General features: G+C 47.1%; 1 protein-coding gene across 2 annotated transcripts in view; it reads left to right on the top strand.

Moving 5' to 3' along the window:
- Nucleotides 1–14,008, top strand: part of Klhl42 (kelch like family member 42) — a 22,478-nt gene extending 8,470 nt beyond the window's left edge. For both annotated transcript variants that reach the window (XM_076940907.1, XM_034511992.2), the window contains 2 exons: nucleotides 2,921–3,114; nucleotides 8,922–14,008. In XM_076940907.1, the coding sequence (XP_076797022.1) occupies nucleotides 2,921–3,114; nucleotides 8,922–9,373 (646 nt within the window). In that variant the 3' untranslated portion in view covers nucleotides 9,374–14,008. The remainder of the gene's footprint in view (nucleotides 1–2,920; nucleotides 3,115–8,921) is intronic.
- The last annotated feature ends 328 nt before the right edge of the window (nucleotides 14,009–14,336 follow it).

Genomic DNA, 14,336 nt, shown 5'->3' on the forward strand with positions numbered 1-14,336 from the left:
TGGAGCTAAAAAAGTGAGGCTCAGGGCTGGAGAGAGGGCTCAGGGACTGTTGCTGAGCCTGACAACGCGAGTCCACCCTGGGGACTCATGTGGCTGAAGGACAGAAGTGTCCTCTGACTTCTATCTGTAAACTGTAGCATGTCTACCTCCACATGCATGCCGATGCACAGACATACACATATACACAGAGAGATACAATAAACAAGTGTAATAAAGTTTAAAAGCAAAGAGGGGCTGGAGAGTGGTTTAGTGGTAAAGGGCAGGCACTGCTGTTCCAGAGGACCTGAGTCAGTGCCTAGTATCCACTGGGGGTGGGGGGGTGTTATAGTCACATGGGCACCTGCATGCATCTGCACACACCCCTATATGCACATAGTTAAAGAAATAAAATCTTAAGAACAATGCCAAGTCTCCTCCTCCCCCTAGGGCATACTGTGTGCTTGACTCTATTTGAGAGTTGGGGAAACTGAGGCCCAAATCGGCTGAGTTTCAGTCACCCAGCTGTTCAGCAGTGGAGTTTCAATTTCTCCATACAAGCCTGGAGTTGGAACCCTCAGTGATGTGCCTCTAAATTTAGCAATCGTTTGTTTTCAGGTGGCTAGCCCATCTGCAAGCAAACCCAACATTAATAAACGTTTCTTTTGATGAGAGCTTGGGCTTACTGGGCTTGGAGGGATGGAATTGTTTACTTAGCTGCCTGTCCTCAGTTTCAGAAAAAAAGACCTCTTACCTGTTTGCCTAAGAGCATGCAGGATGAATTGCACATGCTGTTTTGATACTGCAGAATTTTTACTATCTCTACCCACCCACCTGTGGGAAGTGAAACCGCCCTGAGCCGGTTAAGATCTAGAGCTTGTTTATGAACATTATTTCCTCTGGTTCACCAGATCTGCACAGGCAGAGAGGGCATCACGGTTGGATGTTAAGGGCCATTGGCAGTGGGGAGAGTAAGCAGCATGAATCGGGGACCGCCCAGGGGCTGCCACCAGGGTGAAATCTGCATGGCTGGATGGATTTAATGGCCTTGAGGTTCTGGATGGAGAAAGCTGGGTTCACCCTCAAATTTGGAAAACAAAGCGGAACAGTTCATATGCACCCAGGCACCTGTAAAGAGCCGTACCTTCTTAGTGGTCTTCCCTCCACTGTGCCCAGCACTCCCTCTCCCACCTACACAGCTTCTACTGTTGCTTTGCCTTGTTGTTAGCTGCTACTGCCCGTAGCTTTTCTACCATGTAATTCTTCCTGGAGTTAGACAGAAGGAGCCATTTTGGAGTTAGATAGAAGGGCCATGCCTGGCACCTTCATTTCACAAGGCGGAAAGGTTTGTGCTGAGAACATCTCTTGCTTGTGTGTTTGGCCACTGGGGTGAGATTCCCCTGCGTTATAGATGAGGGCCTGAAATGGACAGTTGTCCTGCTGGTTGTGAGGAGCTAAGGCTGAGCCACCTGAGGGGTGCATGGCCTTTGTGCTGTAAGTGGGTTGTGAATGTGCCTGTTGTGTGTCTCTGCAGAAGAGTGGGGACACCCTCAAAGCAACTGTTTCTTACTTAGCTAGTATCTGAAGCTGATGACAACACATTTATTGATAATTAGTTCAGCTTAGCCATCCCCATTTATACGTGACAACTGAATATATAAAACTGCCTTCTGGTGAACTGTATCCTGTATATCTGTGTCTGTACCTGGAGCCTCCTCTCTGAGGAAAAATGAAATACCCATTCTGTGAGGAGAAAGCCGAGGGGTGAGTCAGTACTCTCTCTCTTCTAAAGACTTATTTTAAAGGTACTTAAATGTATATCTGTGTGATGGTATAGCACAGATATGTCAATGCCTAAGGAAACCAGAAGAGGGAATCAGATTCCCTGGAGTTGGAGTTACAGGAGGTCGAAGCTGCCATGTATGTGCCGGGAACTGAACTTGGCACCCAGTGGTCTTAACTAACCAGCCCTGCTTTCTTTTCTGCTCATATTGCTAAAAGGTGTAGTGGTCTTTTAGCATTGGTGGGCTGTGATCTGAACTGTTCCTGTCCCTCCTGCCTTTTCCCTGTGCCCCCCCCCTCTGTGTATAAGTCTTAAGTCTTGGGAACTTCTTCCTCAGCTGGTGAGGCTGTTCAGTGAGGTTATGGATCATTTAGAATGTGGGTCTCTTGGAGAGGAGTGATACAGTCACAAAGGGCAGGATTTGAAGACCACACCTGGCTGCTTCCTAGTTCCTTCTGTCTCTGTGCCTTCCGCTTTACTGTGGTGTGACAGCCTCCTGCTCTTGCCACCAAGAACTGCTCTTCAAGTACTCCCTGCCATGATAGGCTGAAATCCTGTGAGCCAGAAGTCCTTCCATGAGCTGTTTCTGGCAGATATGGAGACCACAGTGACGTGAACGTAGTGACTGTGGCTGGGGATGGGTTCCAGGTCTGAACTTAAAATGTCACAGGCTGCCCATCACTCCAGCATCCTCCTGCCTTTTAATTCATCTCAAACTGCATGTAATAGAACAGAACCCATGGGCTCTTTAGGTGGCTATTGCAGTCTCATCTAAGGGAGGTGTCTGTACATGTCCAAGACAGATGCACTGTGTTATTTACATTTGGGTCTGAAGCTGCTGGCTGGATCCAGGCATGGCATCTTCAGATGAGGAAAACTGAGCTCAGTATAGAGCAGGTGCCCTGTTTCTGGCCTCAGGCCCACAAGCAAGATTGGTTCTTGTCACCAAGAGCTGTCTGTTTGTAGTTGCTTGTATCTGAGGATTCTCATTCCTGTCCAGCAGAGTGTGGAGTCATGGGTACCAGAGTAACATTGAGAAGTCACCTCTGCAGTCACCAGGCAGAATGGCTCTGACTGGAACACTTCACGCCACCTTCTGCCGGAGAGCTTCCTCCCATGCCACTGCCGGAACCGACCCTGTGGTTCGTGTCTTTCTTTCAGATCTAACTTCAAACTTGTGGCCGTCAATTTGAAGCTTTACGCCATCGGTGGGCAGGCCGTTTCTAACGTGGAGTGCTACAATCCCGAGCAAGATGCGTGGAATTTTGTGGCTCCCCTGCCAAACCCTCTGGCTGAGTTCTCTGCCTGCGAGTGCAAGGGGAAGATTTACGTCATTGGCGGATATACCACGCGAGGTGAGTGAGTGGCGGTCAACCGCTTTTGCACAAACTGCAGTAACCTGGCTGGTGTAGGACTGGCCAGAAGAAGCTACGTATCTGAGTGTGATTTTATGCATCAGATGCTATATACTTAACCTTTCTTAAAGATATGAGCCCCGAGGCAGGATGGGTTAGGCAGGAAGGGCCTTTGATGACTGTCAGGGGCATCTCTGCTTGTACACTGAAGGCCTGGAATCAGCCATAGGCTTAAAGCCAGCCTGCTAGCACAAAGTCTTGGGTCTCTGTGAAAAAAACCTTGAAACAGATGGCTAGAAGCTATTGTAAACAAGCAGCTTTGATGGAAAGCTGCCAGGTCTCAGTCATAAACCTTGTAGATAAGTAACCTTAATGGATTATACCAACTTAGATAGGGACAAGTGAATCATAGTGGAGTCAGAGTGACCTGTACCCTGAACCTTCACCCACCTGACACTCTGTTCTGGAAGATATCTGTACTCCCCCTAAACACTTGTGCTCCTGCATCATCCCCTTCCCTCACGTCCTGCCTTTTTGTGTATATAACCCCTGTGTGAAAAAGTAAAAATTACGGTTTGATCAGCCTATAGACAAGCCGTGTTTCTTTGCATCTTTGACTGTATCCCCCCTCCCTCTTTCAGGTGATCTCCCCGACCCCTGTTTAATGCCCTGCTGGACAGGACATTTTGGCGCCCAACGTGGGGCTCGAACCCACTACCCTGAGATTAAGTCTCATGCTCTACCGACTAGCTAGCCGGGCCCCTGTTTAACGCCCTGCTGGACAGGACAGATGACCTTATTTGAGCATGGACATCGTTCATGGAACTGGGAGATGTGAAGGATTATGAATGTTCTTTGTGTTTCTAGAAACCCAGCCTTATGGTCAGCATCTGAAACCTGCCCATGTTGGAGGTTTGAATCACAGCTTGAGAAAGAAGGGTAAACTAAGTATTCTTCTCCCCTCAGAGTTAAACCCACTCATTGGTGCCATGCCAGAGCTAAGTCTGGGTTTTGCTTTATTAGATAAAGACCCTGAATCCCAGCTCTGGGGGCCAGTTCCTATGTCCCATGGTGTGGAAGGGTGTGAGATCAAGAGAACTCTTTGGACCAGATGATAATGCTGGTGCAGCTTGTTCTACCATGTGTGAGCACATCCGTGTGATAGACATTTTACAGGAGTAGGGTGGAAAAAGACCACCCCGGAGTTCAGTGCTTCTGTGCATAGCAGAGAGATCCCAGCGTCAGGATGGAGAGCATCATGGCTGGGTGAGGGGGATGTTGCTGGGTGCAGGGAAGAACTTTGTCCTTCTTTGTCTTTGCCTCCCTTGAAGAGGCTGCCACCAAGTGGTCTCTTGGCCAAGAGCATTTACTTCTGTGTTTCGTGCATCTGGTGTGCAGAGCCTACAGCTGAAGGAGAGGACTGGACTCGTGGAGTTGCTGGTGTGTTTGGCATGGGCACAATCCTTTGTGGTGTGATGGGGCAGACAGAGCTCACTAGCCCTGGTGATCACTGCATGAGGTAGACTCTGGGTCTGCAAGTGAACACATGCAACTATGTAAGTGACAGACACCCATATAGTATTCAGATAGGTAACCCATTACCTGGATGTGATCCTGAACTCCTATAATCCTAGCACTGGGGAGGTCCAGGGAGTGGACCAATATTTTAAGGCCAGCCTGGGAGATGGTAGAGCATATGTCTAAGAGAAGAGGAAGAGAGAGAAAGCTCTCAGCAGGGTACTCCAAAGGTTCTAGTCTTACCCACCTCTTCATTCTCTGATGACTTCTTCATGAATGTCTGCCTGTCTTCATAAGGCTTCTCCTGTGAAGATATCTTTCTCCTGCCTCCCCTCTTCCTCTCTCTCACCTGGAAGTCCCGCCTACTCCTTGCCCAGTGATTGGTCCCCTGAAATCTTTACCCATAAGGGGAAGGTTCTGCCACATACAGCCTCGATTGATTTCGCATGTTTAAACAGCCACCCATGGCATCTGACATGCCTAAATCCTACATCCTTGTTTCTGTTTTTCTAGGAAACTAACTAGCTAGGTTGTTTACACGGACATTTCTCCTTTTCTTCAGGCGATGTGGTTTGTGTTTGAGGCCAGGTCTTACCCTGTCACAGTCTGTGGTGTAGATCTCTGTAGCTCAGTCTTCTTGTCTAAGCCTCCAGGTGCTTAGGGATTCTAAGCATGAGCCACCACTGTGTCTCAGCGAGCGATTCAGAATCCACCATGGCTGACATGACACACGCTTGTGCCCTGGCTTCTCATCCACACAGGAGCTGCTGGCTCCTGCCGGTGGCACTGTTCTGGTAGATTTCCTGGCTCTTCTATGACCTTGGCTAAGCAAACGGTTGAAGATTTGACCTGGAAAACCCTTCTTGTGTGTTTTAAGCTTCATGGCCACCACTAGTGTGCCTTCTTCACTTGGGCCACCCAGGATGATGTCCATCCTGGATTCTCCATGCCAGAGACCATGCTGTGCGGTCAGAGGTGGACTGGATGGGTGTTTGTGCTCTAAGCTGAGAGGGCTGGGCACTGGCTGTCCTCTCTAGCCCTCCTCTAGTCTGGCTTTTCCAGTGCATCCTGATAGTTCCTGTAGTTACCATTTCAAACAGGTCTTCCTAATTGTTTGGGGGAAACAAACAAAAACAAAAATGAGGAAGAGGAAGAGAAAGAAAAGAAGAAGAAGAAGAAGAAGAAGAAGAAGAAGAAGAAGAAGAAGAAGAAGAAGAAGAAGAAGAAGAAGAAGAAGAAGAAGACAAGGAGGAGGAGGAAGAGAAGGAGGAAGAAGAACTGGGACTTGATTTGGATTCTTATCCTTTTGATTTCTTAGAAGAGATATTAAAAATTCAGTAAATGTTGATTCATGACTTTTTGTTTTTTTGTTTGGTTTTGACACAGGGTCTCTCTATTATGTAACCCTTTCTGCCTTGGAAGTTACTGTACAGCCCAACTCATAAAGACCCACCTGCCTCAGGATTAAAGGCGTGCGTCACCACACCTGGCTGGTTATTTTGGTTATTTTAGTTCTTTGTCAGGCTGTAGAGAGATGGAGATGCCAGGTGTGGTTGTTCCTCCCTGTATTCTTATTACTTGGAAGGCTAAGGCAGGAGGGTTGCTGCCAACTTTGAGGCCATCCTGGGCTACATAGTGAGTTCCAGGTCAGTTGAATGCAGGCTAGAGAATGAGATGTCCCCTAAATCAAAAACAAAACAACAAAAACAAGAGGCAGAAATTCAGTAGGAAATCCTACCAACCCTAAAGGGCAGAGGACTCTGTTTTAAATGTAAAGACCCAGAGATTGTCTCACCAAGTCAGACTGCCTGCTGGCTGCCTGAGCCAGTGCCCAGTGAAAGGGGCACGGGGGCCAGAGGAGGGAGTTTGCAACAGAAGACCCAAGAAGACCTACAGGATGTTGGTACAAGGAGAAGAGCTTGCTTGTGACCCAACCAGGTGTCCTGGGAAGATTAACCAACCCCTCCTTGGCTATCTTCTGGAGTGACCTTATTATCTAATCTCTAAGTAGATACATGCAGACCTTCGAGAAGACCAGAAAGGCAGTTCCCTAGGGCTGGAAAGCTTGTGGGCACAGGGACCAGCATACACTAAGGACCTACTCCCTGTTCCCTACTAGCTTGGAGTCAGATTTGGCTCTGGGGTTATCTTTCTGTCTGCACCTCCCTTCCTTAGACAAGGTCTTACCGTGTAGCCAAGGCTGGCCTTGAGTTTGCAATCCTCCTTCCTCAGCCTCTGGGGGCTGTGATTGCAGATGTGTATCACTGTGACAGGCCTGAATGTAGCGCTCTTTGTGTGTAGCTACAGGTGGGGTGGGTATGGGTGGGGTGGATGGTGTTCCACCTGCTGTGGGCGGGTCCACCGCTGTAGGAGGGGCTGTTACTATGGCTGGATATGTTGCTATGGGTGAATCCATTGCTGAGGAAGGGTCCATTGCTGGTGGAGGGTCATTCTGTTGTTGTAGGTCCATTGTGGTAGGTGAATCTGTTGCTATGGGAGGGTCTGTTGCTATGGGCTGGTCCATTGCTGTCCCCAGACCCTGAGCTGTATCTTCCGCTCACAGCTCACAGTTTTTGTTGTGTGTTTAGCAATAACAAACAAAAACTTCATTTTTGGGGGTTGCTAATAACTTTCTTTTCTTTTTTTCTCCTACTCTGTGGCTAAGACCATTTGTACTTTCCTAGAGAAGAAAATGTTTTAAAAGTCAGTTTAAAAAGAAACAAGTGAAGTCCTGTGTGCGGAACCTCCCAGTGTTATTTTCTGTTTTTCTCATTTTGCAGTGTTGGGGACCTCACCAGGTCCTCATGCACACTAGCAAGTACTCTACATACCTAGCCTTCTTTTTACGTTACCTTCGAGGCAGAATCTCACTACGTTGCCTAGGCAGGCTTTGAACTCACTTTGTATCACAGGCAAACCTTGAACAGGCAATCCTCTTACCTCAGCCTCTCAAGTAGATGGTAAGACAGCTTTTTGTTTTTCCAAAAAGAGAGACTATATTTTTCCTCAAAAAAAAGTAGTTAAACACACACACACACACACACACACACACACACACACCCCACACACACAGACACACAGACACACAGACACACACACACACACACACACACACACACACACACACACACACAGACACAAGACAGAGAAGGCTTTCACCTGGTCCTGACTGCTATCCACATGACTCCCAGCAGGCCTGAGGTGGGGTCTTTGATGTGTCTTGAGTGCTTCTTTTGGGAGGTAGGCCTAAGAGTGAATCTGCAGGAGCTGAGGCTTTCCTGTGTCTCCTGAAAACCTGCTTTGCTGGCGGTTGAGTTTTGGCATGGTTCTTATGGTTTGCCAAGACACAGCAGGGGCTGGACGTATCTTCTGTGTAGTCAGGCATTCTCTAGCTGTCTGAGAGTCTGAAGCTGTTGGGTTGTGTGCTGATCTTGTGGCTTAGCAGGTTGCAGTGCAGGGCAGGCTGCTCAGGCAGGTGGGACTGTGGAGAGCAATGTCACGTGAGACGTTTTAAGGGTTGCACAGTGCACCAGACCCTCTCCCCATCCATCTGTCCATCTGTGACCCCCCTTTCCCCCCCCGTCCCCCCCCCACCACAGAGGCGTCACTGTTTCAGTGCTGTGAATCCTGTTTGTTCAAGTCTAATCAGTTAGGACATCTGCCTGGGGCTCATCTGGATGTCCAGGTAGATATACCACAATTTTGTTGAGGAATAAGTTTTACAATGTGGGTTTTCCATTTTGTTGTAAGGCAGCATAGGTCACTGAAGTTCAAGTCTCTGATGGCCAGAGCTTCTCATTAAAGCTACATAGAATTCTCATTAAAGCTATAAAATTCACTTCAGTGGCGTGAGGGTGCCCCGAGGTAGGCTGCAGTCAGGGCTTGATGAGGTTAACTCTTCTCTCAGAGGACACGGTGTCTTGCTCTGAGGTACAGCATCTCAGCACAGCCATCTGTCTAATGCAGCATCTACAAGTCATGTTCACATCAAAGCTGCCCGTTTCCAGGCTGCCCTCAACTCAAGATCCTCCTGTTTAGGCTTTTCTAGTGCTGGGATTGTAAGTGTGAGCCACTACACACACTGGTTTTGTGGTTCTGAGGTTCTCCCAAGAAGGGAGGTGCCTGGGAGGAAGGTGGTGGGGGAAGAATCCAGATGACCTCTGCCCCATCTACTTAGAAAACCATTTCTCTATCCCCCGCCTTTCTGAGTTCCACATAGTATGTGTGCAGGAGGATAGATACCTCCTCACTGCCCGGGTGATGTCATCTGGCCTCTGTGTGTGTTTCAGATCGCAACATGAACATCCTGCAGTACTGCCCCTCCGCTGACCTCTGGACGCTGTTTGAGACCTGTGACGTCCATATCCGCAAGCAGCAGATGGTGTCTGTGGAGGAGACCATCTACATCGTGGGCGGGTGTCTCCATGAACTGGGGCCCAACCGCAGGAGCAGCCAGAGTGAAGACATGCTCACTGTGCAGTCTTACAACACGGTCACTCGGCAGTGGCTGTACCTGAAGGAGAACACATCCAAATCGGGCCTGAACTTGACGTGCGCACTGCACAATGACGGTATCTACATCATGAGCAGGGACGTCACCCTGTCCACCAGCTTGGAGCACCGTGTGTTTCTCAAGTACAACATCTTTGCTGACAGCTGGGAGGCCTTCCGGCGGTTCCCAGCCTTCGGACATAACTTGCTGATTTCCTCTCTCTATCTGCCCAATAAAGCAGAGACCTGACTGATTCAACAGTATTTAAAAGAAAAATCTGGTTCAAGGGGGAAAAAGGCAAGCCTTTGAAATACTGACTCCTGAAGGGACAAAGTGGGCTAACACAAGTCACGTGCGTAGGCGGCTAGGCTGTAAATAAGCTTTCTTGAACTAATTACTTGAAAACTTGGGGTGAAGAGACCAACCCTATTCTTCTCAGATTTTTTTTGTTTTTTTGTTTTTTGTTTTTTTGTACCATGGGAACAAATGTAATCATAAGTATTCATCCAAACCTAACAGTCTTGGGCCAACAACTAAAACCCACCATTAAAAAGTAGACTGCTGGGGTCTGCTTTATACAGGCCAAGATCAGTAGCTAACCTGATAGTAATGGTTTTGTTCTGTGTTTTCCCTGCTGGGAATGGAATCCAGAGCTTCATGCTAGTCCAGAAAAGATGACTTTAAAAATGCTCTTTCTTCAGGTCACCTAAGATCTCGTCAGTAGGAACTTTCCTTTTGTCGATCAGTTTATTTGACGAGCGTTCGGATCCGTCCACTTTCTTAGCCTCTGGCTTGTCACCCAGGCTCTCTGGGCTGACATTTTATCAAACATTTGCTTTCAGAAACCCTAACAGGTGTGTCCGACTTTTTGACATTTAGAAATCATATTATCATTTATAACCTTTGTGCACACTTGAGTTACCTTTTTAAAAATGTCTCAATGTTCTAAGTAAGTTTCTGATATTGTGTTTCTTAGCTGTCCTTGGGGTCCACAAGCTACGGGCAAGCTATGGTTGCCCTGCCCACTCCAGGGATAGAGCCAGACAGAGAGTCCACCCAAGCAGCCAGTCCATCCACAAACGTGGATAAACACCTTCTCAGCTACTTCCCCAGTCTTTGTACAAGTGAGAATGTTGTCGAAGGTAGACTAGTGAACCTCTTAGCTAGTGTGTGGCAAATGAGGGTCTGTGTGGGTCACCACAGCTGCACCGTGAGGTCTTTGTTTTTAGAAGATTGCTATAAACATTTTATAAATTGAGTCTTAAACGAGGGGGAGTACTGCCTAAGGAAAGATGCCTTTGTGAGTTACTTTTATTGAATGTATTTGGCTTAGTTCTTGTTTCAAGATAAAAAGAAAAACCAAACCCAACTTTTGCACACTTACGTGAGGTTTCCTTCTAGCTTCATCTTAGCCTTAGATGTGCAACCATGTTTTTGCCTTTTTAGGGAAAGGATGGCTGTGGCTGATGCACGCTAGAAAGCAGGGGAGATGTACGTGGATGGCCTCTGCCGGCCTCTGAATTGAGGTGAGATGCTGGCCTTACAGTGCCCATGCCAACAGTGGTGACTAGCTTAAGGACCTGCCAATCATGAGTCTTTGTCTCTTAAAAGACTCAAGGGCCCACTTAGCGTGCACAAGAGGCCCCATGTTTAATCTTCGGCACTTACAGCAGCAGCAACAAGGCCCTCACCTACAGGAATTTTGATTGAAGAGAATTCGCCGAAACAGCTGCTATCTTGTAATGGAGTCAGCTAAAGGAACTGGACTCCATCTCTGCACCAGCAGTGGGCCGCCTTGCATATTTAAGAAGCTCAAGAAACTCCATAGAAAAACAAGAACTACAGGTAGATTCTTCCTGGTTCCTTGTACAGCTGCTCTCCTGGTGGCTGGGCATGGGGGAGGGGAAGCTTATCTCCCAGTCAGTAGGTCTTCAGTGTCATGAAGGAGTCACTTCAGGGTTTCTTTACAGCCATGCCTCTAATCGAGCCTGAGAGCCTAGTTATAAAACTCTTATTTGCACAGTGGTTTAGAAGCTCTGTCAGTCTTTATTTGGGACATGGTGACAGTTCTTAGTGTTTTGTTATAAAATCTACCAGTATTCAATCAACCTGTTTATAATGTGGTTAGAAGCTTATAGGCCATTTCCAAGCCTCATCTGTTTCAAACACTAAGTCTGTGTTTTTTTCTCCTCCCCCCCCCCTTAAGACAGGGTATTGCCTTACAATCCAGGATAACTCCAAACTGGAGAATCTCTCACCTCAGTCTCGAAGTGCTGGGATTGTATGCCTCTTGCTACCATGCCTGCCTTTATGTATTACTTTTTAAACTGTTTTGCTGGGTTCTATTCAAAAAAACAAAAACTCTGAGCTAAAATCTTCACCAAAATGGTACTTATATAATAGATTTAATTTATATTAACTTTAGAATTGAATTTTGGGGAATCTACAATTTCATTACTGCACTTTATGTCTGTTGCTATGAATCTTCATTGTTATGCAGCCTAGTCTTGAATATTCAGAGCAGACTGGCAGTTGAGTTAGCAATGGATGAAGATGGGCAATTATCTTGTGAAAAAACACATCTTGAAAGCACATCATGGTGTCTACCTGTTGTTCTCTTCCTGATGGCCATCTTTGGACATATTTCCTAATGCCAGCAACTAGATTCTTGGACAAAATGAAGTTCTAACAGTGACATCTACGAAGTTCTCACCCCAGGCTTGGCATGTAGCCCGTGTGCAATACAAGTTTCTGAGGGTTTAGATACACAGACTCCCAACGGAAGTTTGTTGTTCCTTCTGCCAGCTATGCTTGGAGAAGGGAATCTGTCATAGAACTGAATGGGTTTTATGACATCTGTCTGCCTGTGCCCTTTACCTGTCTGGGTGTTCTGAGAGCACTTGGAGTTCAGCTGGTGCTGATTGCAGACTCCGGCCAGGATGATAGTGTTCCTTTGGAAATCTTCTTTCCCTCCAGCAACTTCTTATGTGATACTTTGTATTTCTTCCCACTCTCTGTTGCCTTACAACCTCCCCACCCCCATGCTTCCAAGGGGTTCTGACTCCCACTGTGTGGCAAGAGGTGTCTGGGAGTACCCCCATGGCAGCTGCCTCCGAAAGTGTGCACTCCTACTCCGAGAGGCTTCCCTTGGCACCAGAAAGGTTCTGAGATGACTGTGTGGGGATCTATAACTTATGCAGTCTAAGCTAAGACATATTGTCAAAGAACCTAGAAGGTCGGAGATGCTGGCAAGAAACACATAAGGCTTAAAATTATGCGTGAAACCAAAGAGACTTTGACCTTGCTGTTTTTTTGTTGTTTCTAAAGCCAAGAACCCAAGCAATTTTAAATGCCTTAGGTTTCCACTCAAGCAGAGGGAAGGAGAGGATACTGTAGCTCTATTCTGGGAGAACAGAGGAAAATGTTTCTTTTTAATAAACATTTGCTTATAGAACATTAGGGCTGCAGTCCTCAGATTTCCAGGTACAGTTACAAGCCTGTCTGGCCAAAGAGGTAAATAGGAGGGGCCCTGATGTCTTTGTCTAGGTGTTTGGTGAGCTTAGCTTAGCATTGCTGACCTGAGAGGTTACAGGGCAAAGCGACCATGCTGAAGGTTGTCTTGTCTTTACACAGGAGATGTGGAGTCTTTGTGTATACTCAGTCAGGGTTTGCTCTCAGGAGACCTGTCAATCAGCAATACCAGACATCCCTGGCACCTCACCAGAGTGAAGTAAATGCCAGTTCCCACCCCTGCTTCAGAGATAGTCTTTATGAAGGGAGCTGTGATCTCTGGAAGCCATGAGCTACATAAACTTCATTCCATTGTGACCAGAAACATTGAGTGTTGGTTTGAGACAGAGCTTAGCCTGCAGAACACTGACTGAGCCACTGTCCCCGTGACAATGTGCTCTCATTTTAGCCATAGTCAGAGATGTCCACTTTAGTCAGGCACACTGAGCTCAGTCTGGTGGACCAATCTGCCCACTGCCTTGTGATTTAGTAAAAACCCTGGTGAGCTTGTTTGTCCTTAAATCTGAACGTCATATTTCGTGTTTCAGGTTTTTTATTTTTTAACTGTATGCTTTTTTTTTTTTTAAAGTTAACTACTTTTTATAATCCTCGCACTTTGCAGTTTGTGAAAACACAGAAATGATGTGGAATATGTTTTATTTAGAACTCACTCAGCATTGTAGCCCCACAGATGGTTCTAACGAAGAAGGAGGGAGAGCAGGTAAGGATTTGGTGCCAGCAAGCTCAGCGCTGGCACATCTATGCGTTTGCCTTTAAAACATTCCCCTGGAAGAACTCAGTGCTCCCCCGGACGCTTCGTCACTGAGGTTGGCTGAGTTGGCCTTGCCGATGACTGTCCAGTGGTTTCCACCCTAGGTTTAGTGTAGACGTTTGCTTTTCACTTTTGTTAGTTTGGGGACACAACAGGGAATACATAGTGACTGCCAGCTGCCACTTGACATAGCCATATTCACCCATTCCTACAGGAAGCCCGTGAAATGAAGAAGAGGGTCCACTCCGAAGAGCCCAGGGTGCTTAGTGTTTCCGTAGGGCTGGTTGGTGCTTTCCATAGCTTGTCACTGGCAAAGCAGAGGAAAATGTGATTTGTTGTATCACTTCAGGGTGGGACGTTTCTCTGTCCCTCCAGTGTTGTCTTACCTAGTTATTTTTATGGAAAAGAATAATCCTCAAGATACATTCTGTTATGACTGACACTTTGTGTAGTTTGGAGTGTGGCATAAATACACACAACAGCATTGTTGCATATCCGTCACAGTGTTTGTGCATCTGATACCTGTGGACCACGGAGTTGTGTTCATTTTATTTTTCTTTACTATGGAAGGAAATGTCTTCAAATAAAATAATTCTCAATCAGCTTTTGATGTATGTGTGATGAGTGAAGTTTGGAACCAGGGGGTTAGAGCTCCAAAGGGAGGGGGCTGTGAGCTTCTGCTGGGATGCTGGGAGGTGTTGAAGTCTGGGTCAGTCTTCAGCCTCTGGGTCGTCATCTTTGAGTCCCTAGAGTTCTGACCAGGATCAGCCTGGCTGGTGTATTGCACTCATCTCTGTCAGCCTGGCCAGTGTGCTGCACCATTGTGTGGTCCCTCTCTCCCTCCATTCCAGGAAAGTGGAAGCACATGGCTCCTTGCTTTTGTTTTGTTTTTATTGTGACTCTAGCCACGAGGCTGGGTCAGTGTCCCTT

This window comes from Arvicanthis niloticus, chromosome 9 (assembly GCF_011762505.2).
Source record: "Arvicanthis niloticus isolate mArvNil1 chromosome 9, mArvNil1.pat.X, whole genome shotgun sequence".
Lineage (NCBI taxonomy): Eukaryota > Metazoa > Chordata > Mammalia > Rodentia > Muridae > Arvicanthis > Arvicanthis niloticus.